The sequence below is a fragment of the Hyla sarda genome, chromosome 2 (genome assembly GCF_029499605.1).
Source record: "Hyla sarda isolate aHylSar1 chromosome 2, aHylSar1.hap1, whole genome shotgun sequence".
NCBI lineage: Eukaryota > Metazoa > Chordata > Amphibia > Anura > Hylidae > Hyla > Hyla sarda.
This window is the reverse complement of record NC_079190.1, coordinates 207,041,169-207,066,424: the sequence shown is the minus strand read 5'-3', so window position 1 is coordinate 207,066,424 and position 25,256 is coordinate 207,041,169. Positions and strand designations below refer to the sequence as shown.

The window sequence follows — 25,256 nt, the reverse complement described above, 5'->3', positions numbered from 1 at the left end:
TATATAGTTTTTAGAAAACAGTTATAACAGGATAATTTGTCATCAACCCATGTAAATCTCAAGTAGTCTAGTGGGCTGTCCTACCCAGTGATTGACAGCTATCTGTGTATAATAAAGAGTGCTGTCAATAACTAAGCAGAACCACCCACATGACTATTTAGCCCAGAATGAGGAGAGATTTCAATGAATAAATGACAGGTTATTCTGGAACTTGTCCCACAAAACTCTATATCAAACTGCTCAGCTCCTCCTGCTCTAGGTTCCCTTTAAAAGTGAATACAATTACTGTTTGTCTAGACATAGTCTAGATCATGGGACCAAAAAACAATTTATTTATTTATCTACAGTAAATGTACCAATAATAATATACACTTAAAGTAAATTGCACAAATAATATACATAGCTATGCAAATTCTAAAAGCAGTAGGATATGTTCAGTCATCTTATTATTTAAAGCGAAAAATAGAAATGTCAAGGAGTTACTGTATCTGTCACTGTACCTTGCTGGAAGGTGTGCCCCGTGTCTCCGGTATTTCAATTCTTGCTATCCTCCACCCTTTATTGTTACTTCTGTTCTCTTCCCAGATGGGATTGCTGTTTTCATCCATATACACCCGTAGTTTGCCAAACTTTTCGCCAGAAAGTTGATATGTAAAAATTAAACAGGACTTGCTGCTTGTGTGCAGATTTGTAAGGGGAAGTCTCAGACGGCCTATAGTCTTCTTGTGACCAACATTAGCAGGAACCGATAGATAAAACCCAGTACCTGATTAAGAAATGGGAATTATGTTAAGATATTATTTGCATAAACAAATGTCCTGAAAAAGTTTTTTAGGGGTTGCTAAGTATAGGTCAATTTTTGTAAGTACTGTAATGTATTATTAATGAAGATCAGATATTACATACCCAAGAATAATGTGGAAGAGTCGATATACTTAGGCACATGCACCTATACACACAAATGGTTCCCTTCACATTAGGGTTACACTGCTGTTCTTTATTAATGGAATTTGAACCCCTTTTCAAATGAGTCATAGATGTAAAGTAGTTATTGTCAGACACTTGTGATCGACATACATTAACTTTCCATGTCTTTGATGCTGCAATAAAAGGGGTATCTTCATCTTAGATAACCATTGCTGATATGTGAATGCACATGAGAATGCCGTGGTCATTAGAATCCCGGGATCCCTGATTGGTCAGTTAGTGCAGTTAGACCAATCAGAGATCCTGGCAGGGAATATGAATTCACGGCACTGTAACTCCATATTTCCCAGTGGAAGCCCTGATTGGTCAATCAGAATCCCCTGCGGGGAATATGAAGTTAAGGTAGTAGTGAGAACTGGTGTGATCGGTCCCTCAGCCTATGTACAATTGCTCCCAACATGGAACAGACTCAGTTCTATGAAGGGAGTAGTAGTACAAGTGCTCCAACAGCGTCACCACAGCCGTCTGCAGACTACCGCAGCAAGTGATACTACTACTACCATCATGGAACAGAGGCTGTTCCATAATGAGAGTAGTACTGCAGTGCTGCACGAGTCCCAGACAGCTGTGGAGTAAAGTTTAAAAAAGAGTACAGAACTGTGCACAAAACCATGGTCAACCACCTTACAAAATAGAAAACCATATACGGCAACCATATAACAAGTGTTTCATTCACTGGCATCTGTATACATTTATGCAAACTAAAACATGTATTTTATTGTTGTGTGAAGATTAGTTTGTTTTCTTTTAAAACGATTCCTATAATAAAGCTAACAAAGCCTCCAATAAAGCTTATGTTATTTATGCAATGTTTTTATATTACCGTATATACTCGAGTATAAGCCGAGTTTTTCAGCACGATTTTTCGTGCTGAAAACACTTCCCTCGGCTTATACTCGAGTGAACTCCCCCACCCGCAGTGGTCTTCAACCTGCGGACTTCCAGAGGTTTCAAAACTACATCTCCCAGCAAGCCCGGGCAGCCATCGGCTGTCCGGGCTTGCTGGGAGTTGTAGTTTTGAAACCTCCGGAGGTCCGCAGGTTGAAGACCACTGCGGCCTTCAACATCATCCAGCCCCCTCTCACCCCCTTTAGTTCTGAATACTCACCTCCGCTCGGCGCTGGTCCGGTCCTGCAGGACTGTCCGGAGAGGAGGTGGTCCGGTGGGATACTGGTTCCGGGCTGCTATCTTCACCGGGGAGGCCTCTTCTAAGCGCTTCGGGCCCGGCCTCAGAATAGTCACGTTGCCGTGACAACGACGCAGAGGTGCGTTCATTGCCAACGTACTTCTGCGTCATTGTCAAGGCAACGCCTCTATTCCGGGCCGGAAGCGCGGAGAAGAGGCGCCCCCGGTGAAGATAGCAGCCCGGACCACCTCCTCACCGGACCACCTCCTCTCCGGACAGCCCTGCAGGACCGGACCAGCGCCGAGCGGAGGTGAGTACTCAGAACTAAAGGGGGTGAGAGGGGGCTGGATGATGTTGAAGGCCGCAGTGGTCTTCAACCTGCGGACCTCCGGAGGTTTCAAAACTACAACTCCCAGCAAGCCCGGACAGCCGATGGCTGCCCGGGCTTGCTGGGAGTTGTAGTTTTGAAACCTCTGGAGGTCCGCAGGTTGAAGACCACTGAGGGCGAATGATGAGAAGAGGATGATGAAGGGGGGGGGGTGTGGGGATGATGAAGGGGGGTGGGGATGATGAAGGGGGGGGGGGTGGGATGATTACAAGGGGATGATGAAGGGGGGATGTGCGGGATGATAAGGGGATGATGAAGGGGGGATGTGCGGGATGATAAGGGGATGATGAAGGGGGGATGTGCAGGATGATAAGGGGATGATGAAGGGGGGATGTGTGGGATGATGACAAGGGGATGATGAAGGGGGGATGTGTGGGATGATGACAAGGGGATGATGATGAGGATGTTAATGACGGGTCTGGATGATGACAGGGGGGGGATGAGGTATTTCCCACCCTAGGCTTATACTCGAGTCAATAACTTTTCCTGGGATTTTGGGTTGAAATTAGGGGTCTCGGCTTATACTCGGGTCGGCTTATACTCGAGTATATACGGTAGAAGTGTACACTTAGGAACCACAAGAAATTCAGTCAGAAATAGATGTTTGACGGATGTTCATGTCAACCTCAGGTTATACTTCATTTTATCTCTCTTATTCCTGTTGTAATGGCTTACTACCCTCATTCAGCAATGTCTTAGGCATCTCATGCCCTCTGACATCTGTCATATGAAGAATCATAACATATGAAGCAAACACTGGAAGTAAGATTATTATCAGCTGCCCTGAGCTATGTAAAGGGAGCACTACACCTCAAAAGAGAAAGAGCTGACTGTAAGGCCATGCCACCAATATGGCAAATTACAGTATACTTCTAACCTGAGGCAGATCTGGACTGGGATTGTGGTGATCATGGCACTATGTGAAGTTGCAGGAGGCTTGAACCCAAGAATGTCTTCAGTCTACGGGCATTCATCATCAAGTATACAGTTTTTTTCACCAGACTACCCCTTCAAGCATTCTCACCTCCACAGCACAGCTTAATCTACCTGGAGGCTATCTGGAAGAGCGAGAAGCACATTATTATATCGGCTTCCAAAAACCTTATGAAGGGAACTATGAACTAATGTCCACACATCCTACAGGGAAACTGTAGCTTGACAGCTCTGTGGCAAAGTGACTTTTTTAATCTGGATTCTGTACAGTGATTTTAGTAAAGCTCATTCCTGTTTGAATGTTACAAGAGTTCCAGAAGACTACAACATTTTTACCCTGGGGTCAAGGACTATGAATCTAGGGCAAAATGTCTATTGGCACAAGCATTGCACAGGCTCACAGGTTAGCAAAACCACCCTACCACAGGTGACATTACCATCTATTGCATTCATCCTTCTATTCTATTACTTTCATCCTTCACTTGGGCACTGCAGATGTTTGCACTTTACAGTGTATGTCTATTGTTTAAACTATTATTGTCATTTAAAAAAAATCTTTTGACATGTCACACAGACATATTGAAAGTTTTGATTGGTTGGGGGTCCATGCTGAGATTCCCATTAATCTCATGATATAGCCAGGAGAAGCAAACAGCTGTGTGCTTTACTCCCCGGCTGTTAGCCAGATTTGATTAATTGCAGGAGACGGCTTCCATTATAACTATGAAGTCTGTCTACATAAATTCAGTTGATTAGACAGCCGGGTGGGGAGTGAAACACACAGCCACTCAGTTCTCTAGGCTATATCTAAAGATCAACGGGGTCTCAGCACTAAGACCCCGACCAATTTAAACTTTTGACATGTCTGTTAGATATGTCAAAAGATGTTTTTTTTTAATGACAGTAGAACTTTTAACAATAGACCTACACTGTATAGTGCAGGCTTTCATAATTGTAGGTGCTATGCTACTGATTTCTATTCAATAGTATACATAGATTAAAGGGATAATAGAACCCCATAGCTTTTCCTTGTTTGCAAATTATGTGATATCTGGTGAGGGTAAACCCAGAGCAGAATCACATAACCCAGGAAATAGGGAATCATGCCCTACTATATGCTGTTACCAACCATATGCATGCCTACTCTATGCACCTGTCAGCCTCATGCATGCTTACTATATGTCTTTTCAGCCACATGCACCCTTGCTATGTGCCCTTATCAACCCTATGCATGCTTACAATATGCTCTTACCAGCCACGTGCAGATTACTATGTCTTTCCAGCCATTTGCATGCTTGCTATATGCCCTTGTTATCCACATGCAGGCTCATACCAGCCACATGCATGCTTAATATGCTCATACCAGCCACATGCATGCTTAATATGCTTATACTAGCCACATGCATGCTTAATATGCTCATACCAGCCACATGCATGCTTAATATGCTCATACCAGCCACATGCATGCTTAATATGCTCATACCAGCCACGTGCATGCTTAATATGCTCATACCAGCCACATGCATGCTTAATATGCTTATACTAGCCACATGCATGCTTAATATGCTCATACCAGCCACATGCATGCTTAATATGCTCATACCAGCCACATGCATGATTAATATGCTCATACCAGCCACATGCATGCTTAATATGCTTATACTAGCCACATGCATGCTTAATATGCTCATACCAGCCACGTGCATGCTTAATATGCTCATACCAGCCACATGCATGCTTAATATGCTTATACTAGCCACATGCATGCTTAATATGCTCATACCAGCCACATGCATGCTTAATATGCTCATACCAGCCACATGCATGATTAATATGCTCATACCAGCCACATGCATGATTAATATGCTCATACCAGCCAAATGCATGCTTAATATGCTCATACCAGCCACATGTATGCTTAATATGCTCATACTAACTACAAGCATGATTAATTTGCTCATACCAGCCACATACATGCTTAATATGCTCATACCAGCCACGTGCATGCTTAATATGCTCATACCAGCCACATGCATGCTTAATATGCTTACACTAGCCACATGCATGCTTAATATGCTCATACCAGCCACATGCATGATTAATATGCTCATACCAGCCAAATGCATGCTTAATATGCTCATACCAGCCACATGTATGCTTAATATGCTCATACTAAATACAAGCATGATTAATATGCTCATACCAGCCACATGCATGCTTAATATGCTCATACCAGCCACGTGCATGCTTAATATGCTCATACCAGCCACGTGCATGCTTAATATGCTTATACTAGCCACATGCATGCTTAATATGCTCATACCAGCCACATGCATGCTTAATATGCTCATATCAGCCACATGCATGCTTAATATGCTCATACTAACCACATGCATTCTTAATATGCTCATACCAGCCACATGCATGCTTAATATGCTCATACCAGCCACATGCATGCTTAATATGCTCATACCAGCCACATGTATGCTTAATATGCTCATACCAGCCACATGTATGCTTAATATGCTCATACCAGCCACGTGCATGCTTAATATGCTCATACTAACCACAAGCATGATTAATATGCTCATACCAGCCACATGCATGCTTAATATGCTCATACCAGCCACATGTATGGTTAATATGCTCATACTAACCACAGGCATAATTAATATGCTCATACCAGCCACATGCATGCTTAATATGCTCATACCAGCCACATGCATGCTTAATATGCTCATACCAGCCACATGTATTCTTAATATGCTCCTACTAGCCACATACATGCTTAATATGCTCATACCAGCCACATGCATGCTTAATATGCTCTTAGCAGCCACATGCATGCTTAATATGCTCTTAGCAGCCACATGAAGCTCACAATATGCTCTTAGTAGCCACATGCAGCTTACTCCATACTCCTTGCTGTGTAAACTTTAAATACCACTGAGTGAAAATGGATGAAGAAAAGCTAGGAGTTCACTAGTAAACATTTCATACCATGGCTCCGATTTGTATGTTTCCAATCAAAGTCATCTTCAGTCTCCTGTTTCCAGTCACAGGCTCCACGATCAAAGCTGCAGTCTATAGACACCTCTAAACATATGGAAAAAGGAAAAGGAAAATCCTGTTTAATATAATGTATCCAATTATGTGGAGCTTGAAAATAAAAAGCCTGTAAAGTCTTTAGAGAAACAATATCCAAAATAGCAATTTAATGCATCCAATTTATCCAGCGCATAATGATACAGAAATTATAATAGATACAATTATCTTCCCATTATTATAATTCAACCTGTCACTGGAAATCAGCCGGGGTCATTAGCACAGCATGTGTTTGCCATTTACCTCCGCCCAAATGGAGGCATTTTTAATAAGGAACTTTTATATCAGGTTTGCTCCACTATTTAGGTGTGCTCGCACATTTAGGTTTAATCATACAGTTTTTAATGCCATAGCCAGGGGTGGATCAATACATTAAAAAAAATAGTAAAAAGGTGATCTACAAACATGTTCAACATTAATGTTGAACATGTTTGATGGGGAACATGAGAAAACAGAGAATAACCACTACCTTATAAATAAAGTACACCCATAGCCTTAGATTGACAATGTAAGTTTAAGTGTAAATTAAAAAGTGGTGATTTACCTTTTTGCCCAACTTCACAGGTAATGTCCACAATATAACATGATTTATTTTGACTAAATAGGTTTAAGATTCATTGCTGATTAACACATAACCCTTAACACATCTTTATAATAGTCACCACTTGCATGGTGGGACCCACTCACTATATGCCAGGGGCGTTACACTATGTGTCTGGATGGAGGTAATTACTATGGCAGAACAAGGGGTCATTGGTTCTCTTTGATGCAGACAGGCACAAGTCAATGATTTCATCACACTTGCCTGTGCCACCCCAATTACAATGCGGGCCACCGGCCAGAAAAGTCGTGCAGCCTAAATTGTTACAACCATCGTAGAAGAAGGGTTAGGTGTATATTTTTGGTTTTGTTTATTCTTTTCAGGGGCACAGTGTAGAGGTGCTATTGCTGTGTATAGGTGGAAAGGAGGCACTATTACTGTGTAAGGGAGAACCATTGATGTAAGGAAGGCACTGGGTTGGCACTCTTTCTGTGTGGGAATTGACAGTCGGATAGGCGTGGATTGGGGTTTGCAAAGCCCTGCTGCTGCCACGCCTATCCTCTCATCAGCGCTGGGATCGCTGTGTAGTAAGACACAGCACATCCACAGCGCCTGCGCCCCTTCTGACGTGCCCACGCCACCGCCTTGCATTGACAGAACGAGCGCTCACTCCCGCTGCCTATGCGCTCACTGCTCAGGTGCAGTACTAGAGGAAGGGAGGGGCGCTTTGTTTTACTACACAGCGGTCCCAGCGCGGAAAGGAGAGGATAGGTGTGGCAAGGGCAGGGCTTTGTGAACCTCAAGCCATGCCTATCCGACTGTGTCTGAACGCTGGATAAATGTATTTTATAAGTTATAAAAGAAGGAGGAAAGCAATAAAGGTATGGTTACACTCACATTATGAACATCTGTAACAACATAGTAGTAGTCTGGGGGGCTAAAAACTCATGACAGTTGCGCTTTAAATAGGACTGCCAACCACCACCCCTGTCAGGGGGGTGTAAATATTTTACATTAAGGGGCATGTCTGCCTAATTCACACCCCCTGACTGTATAATCCGACCTGTCATCTATTATTCCCTCCTATTAATAAAATTAAGTTCACACCCATTCCCTGAATTGTCAGACAAATTATAAATCCACATATCTAAGGAATGGAAGGGTGTATCAAGAAAGTGTAAAAAGGTGTGTGATCAGGGTACCTTAAGCTATTTGATGAAAATTATCTCATCTTTTGGGGTTGGCCACAGGTCCTGATTAACTTTTTAATAATTCTTTATTCACTACAGAATTTTGTACCTAAAGATGAGGACATTATGGACTGGATTCTAAGGTATTATGAATTCAAGCCTCTTTGTGTATAAATATTACACTTATAAAAAATACTAAAAATGGAAACCCATCCTTAAATGGGCACTGTCATGTACAAAAACTTTTGATATGTTGTAAAGCATGCAAAACCAATGGGTTTTGCAATTGCTTTAATTAGAAAATGTTCAGTATTTCATACAGAAAAAGCCAGTCAAACAACTGCTCCCCCCCCCTGCCTGCTTGGACAAATACTAGTCCTGCTGTGTCATTGCATCATCACCTATGTCATGGACACACTTCCTTGATTGACAGTTGTGAGCGCAGGGCTCTAACCTATAGGAAAAATCCTTCCACTGTCAGCTTGTGTCCCGCTACTGTCAGTGAGGACAAGCTGGGAGTTGTAGTTTTGCTAATGCTATGGGAGATGTGAGCAGACAGCATACTGAGGGAGGGGGCGGAGACCTGCACAGTGAGGCCACGCCCCCTCCCTTTAAGAGGAATTCAGACCAGTGAGCTAAATTAAAAGTATAATAAAAAAATAAATAAAGGTGCCAGACACATAAAAATTAGATGTACATGGTCAGGATTAGGTACTGAGTGATATATATAAAAAAATTATTTTGTTGGATCTGATGAGTACGCTTTAACTCATATATTCTACCGAGCTCTTTTTAACAAAACAGAATATATGTTAACAGTAAATAAACATTACCTTCAGATTTTAGGGACGTGGCCTTCTGATTTATGATACTTGGCCTAAAAGCAGGTTCCTCTCTTTTAACCTGTAAAGCTAATGAAAAAATAAAAAATTAGAGGTATATCCAGTGTAAAGACCACCCTTAGTCTTTCCAAACCAAGCTAGCAATTATTTATTGGAAGGCAAGCATTATCTCCTGGCAGACCGGGAAAGATGCCAGGACACACTGAAAGGACTGGCTACAGGTTGGTAACTTGGGCAACAAAGTCTTTTGAAATCTTTTTATTCCTTTAGGCTTCTATGCTGGATCTCTGGCTGTTGGTACTGTCAAAAAGTGCAGTGGATGGGGCTATGGTGGGGGAACACAGCTCCCTACCTGACACATAGACACTGACACATAGAAGAACATTTTCTAGCATGTAGAGGAGGTATCAGCTGTGGACCATCACTCAGGGGGACCATAAGCACACAACATAAAGTGTAGAAATACAGTGCAGAGGCTTTAACATTCAGTGTTCGTGACTGCTGACATTTATGAAAAGTCTATGTAGAAAATCTGTATAAGGTGAAAACCGGATGGAACCATCCACACATACGGTTCGGTTCCCATTGACTCCCATGTTAAAAAAAACAAAAAACAAAAAACATATACGTTTCAATATGGTTTTTCACCAGGACCAAAAACCGTGGTAGGCTACGGTTTTAGATACGGGGAAAAAAACTGACAAAACCGTACAGGATGCAAAACGGATGCAACCTGATGCATCTTTTGGCATACGGTTTTCAATGGAGAGTCAATGCATTCGGTTTTCAATGCGGTTCCATATGGTTTTCAAATTGAATACGTATACAGGAACTATATTGCAAAAACATGGTGTGAACCCAGACTAACAAGGTGGTCCCCAACATGTACCTGAAAACATGCTTTATGCTTGCTAAGATAAGGCAGGGGTAGACAGGTGTCTTACTATAACTTTGTCCCCCCAAGAATCAACATTTCTACCATGGTACACTTATTCTCTCATTTATGAAGACTTACACCTCAACTCTATTGTTGGCGTAGTCAAGCAAGATTAAAGACTAATAACGTATGTTATAGTCAATAATATATGCCTATGCAGTGTCCTACTGTGTTCCTTTTGAAACTGCCAAGTTTATTGTCAGACATTTTTTTTTTCTATGCCTCTGTGTTTGGCTCGTCTCCTGCATTTCATCCAACCAGACACTTGACAGGGTGTGCTCTGAGGGGATTATTGCCATTCATCATTACTGTGCTGCCTCCCTCCACTGTATAAACCTATGGATTACCCTGTGAAACCCTCATACTGTGGGATAGAAAGTACAGTGGCCATGACAGGCTGTGGAATTAATGCTGAGTCAGCCTGCATTCCCTCTGGGTTGCCATATGTGGAACCATATTCTTGAACATCAATAATATATATTCACCTGTTTTCTGTCTATATTGGATTCCTCCTTTCAATAAAATCTTCTGCCCAGCATTGATAAGGTGTAATGCTACATGAATATGCTTCTAATTTACTGGAACTGTACACATATCACACATTGGGGTAGATTTCTTAATGTTGTCTAAAACTTAGCTGAAACTAGATCCAAGCAGGCAGTAGATATGCCCAAATTATTATAAGTAGCTCATACTGTATGAAACATTTGGTGCATCTTGCTAGACCTGCTAGTCACTTTTCTATTCCTCATGTCAGCTTTTGCTTGGCTTACTTTTTGCCAAATTTTGTTGGCACATTTAACCCCTTCATGACCCAGCCCATTTTCACCTTCATGACCTGGGCATTTTTTGAAAATCTGACCACTGTCACTTTAAACATTAATAACTTTGGAATGCTTTTACTTATCATTCTGATTCCGAGATTGTTTTTTCGTGACATATTCTACTTTATTTTATCGGTAAAATTTCACTGATATTTGTATCCTTTCTTGGTAAAAAATCTAAAAGTTTCATGAAAATTTTGAAAATTTAGCATTTTTCTAACTTTGAAAGTCTCTGCTTGAAAGGAAAATGGATATTCCAAATAAATTACATATTGATTCACATATACAATATGTCTACTTTGTGTTTGCATTAAAAAATTGACAAGTTTTTACTTTTGGAAGACATCAGAGGGCTTCAAAGTTCCGCAGCAATTTTCCAATTTTTCTCAAGATTTTCAAAATCTTAATTTTTCAGGGCCCAGTTCAGGTTGGAAGTGGATTTTAAGGATCTTCATATTAGAAATACCCCATAAATGACCCCATTATAAAAACTGCACCCCCCAAAGTATTCAAAATGACATTCAGTAAGTGTTTTAACCCTTTAGGTGTTTCACAGGAATAGCAGCAAAGTGAAGGAGAAAATTCTAAATCTTCATTTTTTACACTCGCATTTTCTTGTAGACCCAATTTTTTAATTTTTACAAGGGGTAAAAGGAGAGAAATCACCCTAAAATTTGTAACCCAATTTCTCTCGAGTAAGGAAATACCTCATATGCGTATGTAAAATGTTCGGTGGGCGCAGTAGAGGGCTCAGAAGGGAAGGAGCGACAATGGGATTTTGGAGAGTGAGTTTTTCTGAAAGGGTTTTTGGGGGGCATGTCCCATTTAGGAAGCCCCTATGGTGCCAGAACAGTGGACCCCCCCCACATGTGACCCCAGATATTTGAAACGGTGGACTGTGCAAATCAAAAATTTTATTTTTCATTTTCACAGACCACTGTTCCAAAAATCTGTCATACACCAGTGGGGTGTAAATGCTCACTGCACCCCTTATTACATTCCGTGAGGGGTGTAGTTTCCAAAATGGGGTCACATATGGATATTTATTGTTTTGCGTTTGTCAGAACTGCTGTAACAATCAGCCACCCCTGTGCAAATCGCCTCAAATGTACATGGTGCACTCTCCCTTCTGGGCCTTGTTGTGCGCCCCCAGAGCACTTTGCGCCCACATATGGGGTATCTCCGTACTCAGGAGAAATTGCGTTACAAATTTAGAGGGTCTTTTTTCCCTTTTACCTCTTGTGAAAATGAAAAGTATAGGGCAACACCAGCATGTCAGTGTAAAAAATTTATTTTTTTACACTAACATGCTGGTGTAGACCCCAACTTCACCTTTTCATAAGGGGTTAAAGAAGAAAAAGCCCCCCAAAATTTGTAAGGCAATTTCTCCCGAGTACGGCGATACCCCATATGTGTCCCAAAACTGTTGCCCTGAAATACGACAGGGCTCCAAAGTGAGAGAGCGCCATGCGCATTTGAGGCCTGAATTAGGGATTTGCATAGGGGTGGACATAGGGGTATTCTACGCCAGTGATTCTCAAACAGGGTGCCTCCAGCTGTTACAAAACTCCCAGCATGCCTGGACAGTCAATGGCTGTCCGGCAATACTGGGAGTTATTATTTTGCAACAGCTGGAGGCTCCGTTTTGGAAACAGTAGCGTACCAGACGTTTTTCATTTTTTGGGGGGAGGGGGGCTGTGTAGGGGTATGTGTATATGTAGTGTTTTTTACTTTTTATTTTAGGTTAGTGTCAGTGTAGTGTAGTGTTTTTAGGGTACAGTCACATGGGCAGAGGTTCACAGCAAGTTTGCCGCTGGAAGTTTGAGCTGCAGCGCAAAATTTGCGCCATCTCAAACTTGCAGCACTCACTGTAAACCTCCGCCCATGTGAGTGTACCCTGTACATTCACATTGGGGGGAGGGGGCAAACATCCAGCTGTTGCAAACTCCGAGCATGCCCTTTGGCTGTCCGTGCATGCTGGGAGTTGTAGTTTTGCAACAGCTGGAGGAACACTGGTTTGGAAACACTAAGTTAAGTAATAAACTTTCAAGTGTTTTGCAACCAAACTTAGTGTTTCCAAACCAGTGTGCCTCCAGCTGTTGCAAAACTACAACTCCCAGCATGCATGGTCTGTCAGTGCATGCTGGGAGTTATAGTTTTGCAACAATTGCAACAGCTGGAGGCACTGAGGTAGGAAACGGACAATGTTTCCCAACTAGTGTGCCTCCAGATGTTGCAAAACTACAACTCCCAGCATGCCCAGACTGCCAAGGCATGCTGGAAGTTGTAGTTCGGCAATATCTGAAGGATCAGATGTTGCTGAACTACAACTTCCAGCATGCCTGGGCAGTCTGGGCATGCTGGGAGTTGTAGTTTTGCAACATCTGGAGGTCCACAGTTTGGAGACCACTGTATAATGGTCTCCAATCTGTGCTCTTCCAGATGTTAGAGAACTACAACTCCCAGCATGCCTGAACAGACTGAGCATGCTGAGATTTGTAGTTTTGCAACATCTGGAAGAGCACAGATTGGAGACCATTATACAGTGGTCTCCAAACTGTGGACCTCCAGATGTTGCAAAACTACAACTCCCAGCATGCCCAGAAAGCCAAAGGCTGTCTGGGCATGCTGGGAGTTGCAGTTTTGAAACTCTCAGAGGCAGCAGTGAGATCGCTTTACGGCGATCTCACTGCTGCCAATGAAGATGCCGCACTGCTGCCGGAAACTCACCTCCGGGACGCAGCGCAGCCAGGACCGCACGGAGGACGCCGGGACCGCACGGAGGACGCCGGGACCGCTCGGGACACCGCATGGCCGGGTAAGTGACGCCGGGGGACGGGACAGGGACACTTAGCAGAGCGGTGTGTGTCCCGATCCCTGTGATCGGGACTCACACACCGCGCTGCTAAGTATTTTCATAGCGAAACGCTGCTATCAGCTAGTCAGATTTGACCAGCTGATAGCAGCGATCGCTGGGGGGGGTGGGGGACGAAACCCCCCGTGGTCGCACGGTAAGATGGCTGGCTATCAGTGATAGCCACCATCTTTCCGGGCGCTGCGGGATGCCGCGAGTAGCGGCAGTAATGTCCATGACGTACCTGTATGTCATGGGTCGGGAACACCTTGCCACCCATGACGTACAGGTATGTCATAGGTCGGGAAGGGGTTAAAGGAGAACTCCTTTAAATATTTTTTATGTATCCATTGTGCCCGGGATGCAAAAAAGTTAAGTAACAAATTTTAATTTACCTTCTGCCGCTCCACCAGTGGACCAATATCGGTCTTCTGTCTTCCGGGCCTGGTCCTCTAACCATCCTGGAGGCCAACACGTCACACTGGGATCAGCTTACCGCTGGCTGCGATGTCCAGCCTTGGCCGGTGATACACTGAGCATAGTGTCATGTAAGGAGCCTGTGCCACGTCTTCTCCCTGCTGCCCGGGTCCGTTACATAACACTGTGGTCAGCATATCACCGGCCGAGGAGGAACATCGCAGTGTGATGCGGTGGGCTCCAATATGTGGAAGAAGACCAGGCCCACAAGACCGATATTGGCATACCAGGGGAGCGATGGAAGGTGAGTTACAGTTTGTTATTTAACTTTTGCAGCCAGGACACAATGGATACATAAAAAGTCATGCTCCTTGTCCTAAAATTTGGTTAAGTAAAAAAAAAAAACCCTGTACACTGATTTTTCTGTTCAAATTAGGCCAAAAAGTTAGTGCATTTAGCTTAGTAAATCTCTCCCAATTAGTATTTTTTTAGTACTTCATGTTGTGTTATCAAAGGTTTCAAGATTGGAAAACTTTGCTGGTTTGTAACAAAATAGGGTTTAATTTAGTATTTAGAATGTATTTTTAGACTGCGTAATAATGCTAAATATATGTAATGCTACTTCTTTTACCTGTCTGTGTAAACGAATTTGCCTGTACTTTTCTGTGTTTATCTTAATGGAGTTGTTAAACTGATATTTTTTTAACCCCTTAAGGACTGAGCCCTTTTTCACCTTAAGGACTGAGCCCTTTTTTGCAATTCTGACCACTGTCACTTTATGCATTAATAAATGCTTTTAGCGTTTATTCTGATTCCGAGATTGTTTTTTCATGACATATTCTACTTTAACATACTGGTAAATTTTTGTCGTTACTTGCATCCTTTCTTGGTGAAAAATCCCCAAATTTCATGAAAATTTAGAAAATTTAGCATTTTTCTAACTTTGAAACTCTCTGCTTGTAAGGAAAATAGATGGGGGACATGTATCAAAGATTTTACCCCTGTTTTGTGTGTATTTTTTGCGCAGGCGGTCCCGGGGGTGGTGCGCGGGAGTTTGCAGCAGCAGGGCGGCATCTTCATTGACAGCAGTGAGATCGCCATAAAGCGATCTCACTGCTGCCTCTGGGAGTTTCAAAACTGCAACTCCCAGCATGCCCAGACAGCCTTTGACTTTCTGGGCATGCTGGGAGTTGTAGTTTTGCAACATCTGGAGGGCCACAGTTTGGAGACCACTGTATAATGGTCTCCAATCTGTGCTCTTCCAGATGTTCCAAAATTACAAATCTCTGCATGCCCACTCTGTCGAGACATGCTGGGAGTTGTAGTTCTGTAACATCTGGAAGACCATAGATTGGAGACCATTATACAGTGGTCTACAAACTGTGGACCTCCAGCTGTTGCAAAACTACAACTCCCAGCATGCCCAGGCTGCCCAAGCATGCTGGGAGTTGTAGTTCGTCAACATCTGACCCTTCAGATATTGCCGAAATACAACTTCCAGCATGTCTGGCCATGCTGGGAATTATAGTTTTGCAACAGCTGGAGGCACACTAGTTGGGAAACATTGTTCGTTTCCTAACTCTTTTTCCCAACCCGTGTGCCTCCAGCTGTGTCTCCAAGCTATAACGTGCACTGACAGACCATGCATGCTGGGAATTGAAGTTGTGCAAAAGCTGGAGGCACACTGGTTTGGAAACACTAAGTTAAGTAAACAACTTTCAAGTGTTTTGCAACCAGTGTGCCTTCAGCTGTTGCATAACTACAACCCTCAGCATGCATGGACTGCCAAAGGGCATGCTGGGAGTTGTAGCAGTATGCCTCCAGCTGTTGCATAACTACAAGTTCCAGCATGTCCTTCTGCTGTCACTGCATGCTGAGATTTGAAGTTTTTGCAACAGCTGAAGGCACACTGGTTGCGAAACACTGAGACTGTTTCCGTGTTTCGCAACCAGTGTGCCTCCAGCTGTTGCAAAACTACAACTCCCAGCATGCACGGACAGCCAAAGGGCATGCTCGGAGTAGTAGTTTTGCAAGAGCTGGATGTTTCCCCCCCCCCCCTCCCCCAATGTGAATGGACAGGGTACATTCACATGGGCGGAGGTTTACAGGGAGTGCTGCAAGATTGAAATGCAGCAAACTGGCTGTGAACCCCCGCCCGTGTGACTGTACCCTAAAAACACTACACTACACTTAAATAAAATAAGTAAAAAACACTATATATACACATAGAGCTACACAGCCCCCCTCCCCTCCCCAATAAATATGAACAACGTCTGGTACGGCACTGTTTCCAAAATGGAGCCTCCAGCTGTTGCAAAACAACAACTCCCAGTATTGCCGGACAGCCATTGACTGTCCAGGCATGTTGGGAGTTTTGCAACAACTGGAGGCACCCTGTTTGGGAAACACTGGCATAGAATACCCCTATGTCCACCCCTATGCAAAACCCTAATTTAGGCCTCAAATGCGCATGGCGGTCTCTCACTTTGGAGCCCTGTCGTATTTCAAGGCAACATTTTAGGGTCACATATGGGGTATCGCTGTACTCGGGAGAAATTGCCTTACAGATTTTGGGGGTCTTTTTCTCCTTTTACCCATTATGAAAAATAACAGTTGGAGTCTACACCAGTATGTTAGTGTATAAAAATAAAATTATTTACACTAACATGCTGGTGTTGCCGCATACTTTACATTTTCACAAGAGGTAAATGGGAAAAAAGATCCCCATTTTTTGGGACACAATTTAGCCAGAGTACGGAGATACCACATATGTGGGCGCAAAGTGCTCTGCGGGCGCACAACAAGGCCCATAAGGTAGAGTGCACCATGTACATTTGAGGTGATTTGCACAGGGGTGTCACAGATGTTAAATGAAGAATAAGGACATTGGTATAATTGATGTGTTATAATTGGGTGCAAAAAGTGGTATTATTGTGAGATTAAAACTCTACATAATGAAGAAAAAAATTCTAAAACTAATAACGAGGACACATTTACTGTTTAGGTGCAGATACGCTGCAGACAAAGCTCCTACTAAATAGAGCTGCGGTGTAAATTTATGCTCTGAGGAGAATTCTAAATTTAAACGCAATTCAAGAAAGTAGCTGCACAAGAATGATAAATTTAACGCAGCTGCGCCAAATTTACACAACAGGCAGAGGGGTAAAAAACTTCTATTATACACTGGAAATGATACATGTCCCCCAATATGTCTACTTAATGTTGGCAACATAAAGTTGAAATTTTTCTACTTTTGGAAGACATTAGAGGGCTTCAAATTTCAGCAGCAATTTTCCAATTTTTCATGAAAATTTCTAAATCAGAATTTTTCAGGGACCAGTTCAGTTTGAAGTAAATTTGAGGGGCTTTCATGTTAGAAATGCCCCATAAATTACCCCATTATAAAAACTGCACCCCACAAAGTATTCAAAATGACATTCAGAAAGTTTCTTAAGAGTTTTGGTGTTTCACAGGAATAGCAGCAGAGTGAAGGAAAAAATTCAAAATCTTCATTTTTTACAATCACATGTTCTTGTAGAGCCACTTTTTGATTTTTTACAAGGGGTAAAAGGAGAGAAATCCTCCCAAAATTTGTAAACCTATTTCTCTCGAGTAAGGAAATACCTCATATGTGGATGTTAAGTGCTCCATGGGTGCACTAGAGGGCTCAGAAGGGAAGGAGCAACAATGGGATTTTGGAGAGTGAATTATGCTGAAACTACACCCCTCAAGGAATGTAAAAAGGGGTACAATGAGCCTTAACACCCCACAGGTGTTTCACAACTTTTCGTTTAAGTCTGATGTGTAAATGAAAATATTTTTTTTTTCACTAAAATGCATTTTTTTAGCCAAATGTAAAATTTTTACAAGGGGTAATAGGAGAAAATGCCCCCCAAAATTTGTAACCCCATTTCTTCTGAGTATAGAAATACCCCATGTGTGGACATCAAGTGCTCTTCTGATGCACTACAATGCTCAGAAGAGAAGGAGCCACATTAGGTTTTGGAAAGCAAATTTTGCTGAAATGGTTTTTTGGGGGCATGTCGCATTTAGGAAGCCCCTATGGTGCCAGAACAAAAAAAAAAAACTCCACATGGCACACTATTTTGGAAACTACACCCCTCAAAGAACAAAACAAGGGGTCCAGTGAGCCTTAACACCCCACAGGTGTTTGACGACTTTTCGTTAAATTCGGATGTGTAAATGAAAAAAATTTATTTTTCACTAAAATGCTGGTTTTCCCCCAAATTTTTTATTTTTGCAAGGGGTAATAGGAGAAAATGCCCCTAGAAATCCCCCATATGTGGATATAAAGTGCTCTGCTGGCGCACTACAATGCTCAGAAGAGGAGGAGCGCCATCAAGCTTTTGGAGAGAACCAAGGGGTACATCAGTTTTCCCTACACAAAGAGGTTGCCAGAGTACTACAACTTCATACAATTTTATGAAAAAAAACATAGAAAATGGTTTAATGGATTCATAAACCTTTCCTTTTTGTTTAATGTAAATATTACATTATGTTTATCTAAGAAGATTTCCAGTTACGTTAATTCAAATAAACATGTAGGTTTATGCTTGTAAACATTTACACCTAGACCACACAGACAGTCCTCTGAACCAGAATTTGGGTTAACACAGGTTTTGCCAGGTTTTGACTTCCAACAATGCACTGACTTTCTTCTCTCCTTAGATGGTCCGATAATAAGAGATCAATCACATAAGACTTTCTTCTATTTATTTAACCTCAAATGTGTTTAGTAGTCTGGATATCTGTACAATCCATCAGCTGAATTAACTCAACATTTGTAGAACTATTGCCAAGAACAGCAGTGTAATGTGAGCTTAGATGGTGTGCAGCCGTGAGCTGATTAAGTCCCGTATCACACGAAATCTCTCAATAACGCATTCACTGTTTGATTTCATGAAAAGGATATTAGGTTTCTCTACTAGAATCCCTAAATTGTATCTGTTTTACTAAATACTGCTTCCAAATGCCAAGCAGGAAGCAGAGTCGGAAGGCTTGGAGGAAAGCTGGAATTATTAGGTCTGATTCACCTAGTGGCATAGTTAGTGGAGGCAGTAGGGCAGGTTCCACCTTGTACTGGACCAATGAGCCAATCTGCCATGGCAAGGAAAGTAAGGTATGAGGCTACCTGAATTATTGCTCAGGGTAAAAGAAACCCTAGCTACAAAATAACCAAAAAGATTTATAAATGTAAAAAAAAAAAATTCTGTATTAATATTAATACATTTACATTAAAGAATAATAGTGTATCTAGTCTATCACTGGAGTTTAATGTTTACAATGCAGCTGAGCAAAAATTCATGATTTTATTCATTCTTTATTTGTGGTTGAGCCTTAACCCCTTAACGACCACGGACGCAAATGTACGTCCTGGTTTGGCGGTACTTCCCTCACCAGGACGTACATTTACGTCCTGTGCATGACTGCGAGCATTGGAACGGTGCTCACGTCATACACGGCAGGTTCCAGCTGCTATTGACCCACAGCGGTGGCGGTCGTTCTGACCCACAGAACGACCACCACGCCCCCTCCCATAGACTTGTATTGAGAGCAGCAATTTTCAAACATTTCATGAAAATTGCTAAATCTGAAGGGACAGATGTTACAGAACTACAACTCCCAGCATGCCTGGGCAGTCGAGGCATGCTGAAAGTTGTAGTTTGGCTACATCTGGAGGGCTACTGTTTGGGCACCACTGTAACAGTGGTCTCCAAACTGTGACCCTCCAGATGCTGCAAAACTAGAACTCCCAGCATGCCCAGACAGCCTTTGGCTCTCTGGGCATGCTGGGAGTTGCAGTTTGGCCCCCCTAGTGGTTGCCACAGTAAAGATCGATTTACTTTCACTTTCAATTCCCCCCCCCCACTGTTGATTCCCTACCTGATCAGGATCCTGCAGGCTCCAGCGAAGATCCCAGGTCCCCAGGCATCTTCTCCTGCAGGTACGGCCTCCATCTTCTTCCCAGAGCCCCTCGACATCCAGGGGCGGGCAGAACGGGGGGTTGCCATAGCAACCCCCTGTCCTGCGCTGCCATTGGTCAGAACTCCGTTCTGAGTAATGGCAGGGGATAGGAGTAGATCGCAGCTTTGCGATCTCACTCCAATCCTTTAGGCTGATCGGGGCTGTTTCTGACAACTCCGATCAGCCCTATTTTCCGGGTGATCGGGTCACCAGAGACCCGGTCGGCCCGGAATTGGAGAAAATCGCATGTCTGAATTGACATGCGATTTTCTCCGATCGCCGACATGGGGGGGGGGGGGGTCTCAGGACCCCCCTGGGCGATGTGTCAGGGTGCCTGCTGAATGATTTCAGCAGGCATCCGGCTCCGGTCCCCAACCGGCTAGCGGATGGATACGTCCTCGGTCCTTAAGGACTCGGAATGCAGGGCATATCCATACGCCCTGTGTCCTGAAGAGGTTAAAGTTACTGGTGTTGTCCAGTATATTGGGTGTACTTATTTCCAGAAACAGCACCATTTTTGTCCATGGGTTGTGTTTGCTATCGTAATGCAGTCCCATTCACTGGAGAGAGGAACAGTTGCAATATCTGACATAGCCAATAAATGAAGGCTTCATGTTTTCTTGGAAAAAAAATAATAATTCTAAGTCTGTGTGATCACCTATGCTTTTGATTAGCTGCAGTGGGTGGGTGCATGAGCACGTCATTGCTGTAGAGAAGGAACATACAACGACCACTGAAGCAGCAGGAGACATAACAAGTAAGTATTGGTATTTTTTTTATTTTTAGATAGTCTTTAAATAAACCATCCTAAGTTGCTCCCTATTGATATAGAAAGAGTATACATAGTACTGGTGCCTAGATCTAGAGATTGTACATCTCAGCATAACTTTTTGCTCAGTTTAGCATAAAATATTTTCATTTTTCTGATAGATACTACATGTGGTGCCCATTAACTTAATGAAAACCATTTTGTTTGAAAGAATTCCAGAATTCATATACTTTAAGACTATAATGAGCACATGAGACATGAATAAAATGTGTCTCCCATGTTGAAAAGTCATTTATGTATCCAGCCTAAAAATGTTCCACAATGGGGAGATCAACGGCTTAGATGGAACTGCTAAAATTTATGCTGTTGAAGGAAAGCACTTTGTACATTTCTGCTCACGCGGTGTGTTAGTTTTATAGTATTTTGACTTTGTTTATAAAACCTGATGAAAATCCCACACATGGACAAACTATCTCTCCCAAGTGAGCAGCTATAAAATTCCTAAAAATAACAGTTAAGCTAAACAGAAAAATAAGCACAAGGATGTGTCTATTCATTTCACCTTGTTAAATACATGCTAATAATATACAGTATATCTCAGAGTGACCTTGCTTTTTTACTTCATTTGTAAAGTGGTCCTTCATCATTCTGGCATTTCATTCGAGCGAGAGAACAATTTACATATATACATTAATGTCACACCTACGACATACATTATGCATTTCCTTAATGCGAAAAGGTACTATAATCAAGTGATATAATTAATATATATATATATATATATATATATATATATATATATATATATGAATACATGAATCTACATCATACTGCCACTGTCTTCTTTCTTTCAGCTTACCACATGCTCAATGAGAGGTATTGGCAATGTTGCATTGCTGCTATATGACCTAGTAATCATGAGATTAAAGGGGTATTCCAGGGATTTTTTTTTTTATATCAAATGGCTCCAGAAAGTTAAACAGATTTGTAAATTACTTCTATTAAAAAAATCTTAATCCTTTCAATAATTATCAGCTGCTGAAGTTGAGTTGTTGTTTTCTGTCTGGCAACAGTGCTCTCTGCTGACACCTCTGCTTGTCTCGGGAACTGCACAGAGTAGAAAAGAACAAAAAAGAAGAAAAGAACAACTCAACTTCAGCAGCTCATGAGTACTGAAAGGATTAAGATTTTTTAATAGAAGTAATTTACAAATCTGTCTAAGGGTGGGTTCACACTACGTTTTCTCCCATACGGGAGCGCATACGGCAGGGGGGAGCTAAAACCTCGCGTTCCCGTATGCCTTCGTATGCGCTCCCGTGTGTCGTTCATTTCAATGAGCCGGCCGGAGTGAAACGTTCAGTCCGGTTGGCTCATTTTTGCGCCGTATGCGCTTTTATGACCGGACCTCAAACCGTGGTTGACCACAGTTTTAGGTCCGGGGGAAAAGCGCATACGGCGCAAAAATGAGCCGCCCGGACCGAACGTTTCACTCCAGCCGGCTCATTGAAATGAATGACATACGGGAGCGCATACGAAGGCATACGGGAGCGCGAGGTTTTAGCTCCCCCCTGCCGTATGCGCTCCCGTATGGGAGAAAACGTAGTGTGAACCCAGCCTAAGGCTGGGTTCACACTACATTTTTGCCATACTGTTTTCAATCCGTTTTTCTAAAGAAAACTGTATGGCAAAAAAACGGATGGAACAGTATGGAAAAAAGTAAACCGTATGCGTTTATAAACAGTATACTGTTTTTAAAAATGCATACAGTTCCGTCAGTTTTTATTTAAAGAAAACCCATACGTTTTTGAAAATTTTGTCCATTTTTAATGGGAGGGGTTTTGGGTGGGGACTTTAGGATTCAAATGCGCATGTGCAAAGTAAAAACGTATACGTTTTTCCCGTATGGAACCGTATACATGTGCGTTTCCCATTGACGTCCTTGTAAAAATAAAACGTATGCGGTTGCAGTACGGTTTTTAAACCAGAGACAAAATCGTAGTCAACCACAGTTTTGACTCCGGTTTAAAAACTGTACTGCAACCGCATACTTTTTTTTTTTAAACATGGACGTCAATGGGAAACGCACATGTATACGGTTCCATACGGGAAAAACGTATACTTTTTTACTTTGCACATGCGCATTTGAACCCTAAAGTCCCCACCCAAGACCCCTCCCATTAAAAATGGACAAAATTTTCAAAAACGTATGGGTTTTTTTTTCTATAAAAACTGACGGAACTGTATGCACTTTTAAAAACAGTATACTGTTTAAAAACGCATACGGTTTACTTTTTTCATACTGTTCCATCCGTTTTTTCACCATACTTTTTTTGCCAACGGATTGAAAACAGTATGGCAAAAACGTAGTGTGAACTACGGGGCACAAGCAAATCCCTATGCTCTTTCAGCTGACATCAGGCTTTCTGAGAATGTTACAGGATCATAGGGGAAGATTTATCAATGTTGTCTGTGAGAAGCATTTTTTTTTTGTGTTATGTTTGACTGCCATGCGCCTTATTTATCAAAAAGGCGCACAGACTTAATAAATATTGCGTCTTTTTTTCATTACTTTAGAACACACTGGAAGCCGCCAAAAGCTGTTTGTCTTATGAAACAGTATACTCAGCTAGGTAAGAGTTATTTAGCCAATTATGACCTGAGGATAAATGGTGGTGTTGTGCAGGCCAAAAATCATACTGCTAATTTTCTATTTTAACAAGACACCACAATCTAAAATAACCAAACGCAGCAATTTTTCATTGTCAAACGGTTAAAGGGTTAAAAAATGCAAACTTGGAATGACTGAAAAAAAAAAAAAAGGGTTTGTATTTTTTTAATGAAAAATTATACACAATTCTAACAGTTGCGGGCCGATGGAGATATTAAAGAAAAACTGTTCAATATCAAAAGGGCGGAATTGTACATTAGAAAGAAATGAGATTTGGTACATTAAATTGGTTAAATTATTTAAACATGGATACACGCCATCTGGGTAAAGTTGTAAATGCAAGAGTGTGGGGGAAATAAATAACGGTCAGGTTTAAATATGGACATTTATCCCTGAAGTATATTTTGAAAGAAAAAATTTACATTTAAAACATGTACGTTTGTACATCATCTTAATGTTTGCAAATGAAAAAGAGGTAAATAAAAGGAAAAAAAATTAGCAAACAAATTTAGTTGAATTAAAAAAAAAAATTACTATATTTGAAAGAGGACATAACCAAACATGACACACAGTGTTATAACACATAACTTTATGTAATTAGAACAGTATAACAATGGACTAAACTGTACAAGGGTTCTGCTGACATTTTCCAAAGGTTGCCTCCACCCTGGTCTATAGTTGCACATTTTTTGAAAGATATGCGCCAATTAATGCGCTTAAGTTAAAAAGATTCATATAGTAAATATCTTCCACTGCCTAAGTCAAAACTAAATTCTGCTTCTCTCAGTCATTTATGTTAAAATGGGATATAAGCAAAAGGCGCAAAAAATTTGTGCAAATACCAAAAATTGCACAATGATGCACCTTTTAAAATGACGGGAACAGCTTGATAAATCTCCCCCATAGACTTTCTATGATCCCATACAACATTCTGCTTGCCTCTCCTGGGAGCAGGGCCCCCATCAGGGGGGTACAGCCAGTACTCCAGTAAGGGGCCCGAGCTCCTAGGGGGCCCAGACCTCAGCTGCACCCCCCTGCAGCCCCACCACAGAAGCAGGAGACCACTGTTTAAAGCAGTCTCCTGCTCCCAGGGGCGAACAGAGGGGTCCCGCAGCTGCCAGAAAGTTTTTTCTTTAAATCTGCGGCATGCAGACCCTGTAATATCAGCGCAGGGGCAGCAGTTGCGCTGCCTGTCCCCTCCTCTCGCCTCACACTATTGCACATGCTCTGTCTTGATAACCTGACACCTGGTGGCTACTGAGATGAAAAAGACTTCCCATGCTCCCAGCTGGGTCCTGCCCATCATAGTAAGTAACTTTCTGGGGAGGGGAGGGGGTTTGCAATTTGGGGATTAGTGGAAAGTAAATAGGCACTCACGCAACAGCTTAAAGCACCCTGGCTGAGAAACAATGAGATAGTGCCTATTTACCTCCATTTCTTGGTTTCTCAACCAGGGTGCCTCCAGCTGTTGCAAAGCTACAACTCCCATCATGCCTTTGGCTGTGTGGGCATGCTTGCAGTTGTTGTTTTGCAACAGCTGGAGGCAACCTATTTGGAAGACACATTTCTATCGATCTATCTATCTATCTAATCGTCTTTCTCATATCTACCGTATTTATCGGCGTATAACACGCACTTTTAAAACTTAAATTCAAGGCAAAAAGTCTGCCTGCGTGTTATACGCCGATAA

General features: G+C 42.2%; 1 protein-coding gene across 2 annotated transcripts in view; it reads right to left on the bottom strand.

Moving 5' to 3' along the window:
• The window catches only part of EGFL6 (EGF like domain multiple 6), a 109,312-nt gene that overhangs the window by 12,031 nt on the left and 72,025 nt on the right, over window positions 1–25,256 (bottom strand). For both annotated transcript variants that reach the window (XM_056560533.1, XM_056560534.1), the window contains 3 exons: window positions 9,104–9,181; window positions 6,435–6,530; window positions 501–766 (listed from right to left, as the gene is read on the bottom strand). In XM_056560533.1, coding sequence (XP_056416508.1) covers window positions 501–766; window positions 6,435–6,530; window positions 9,104–9,181 — 440 coding nt within the window. The remainder of the gene's footprint in view (window positions 1–500; window positions 767–6,434; window positions 6,531–9,103; window positions 9,182–25,256) is intronic.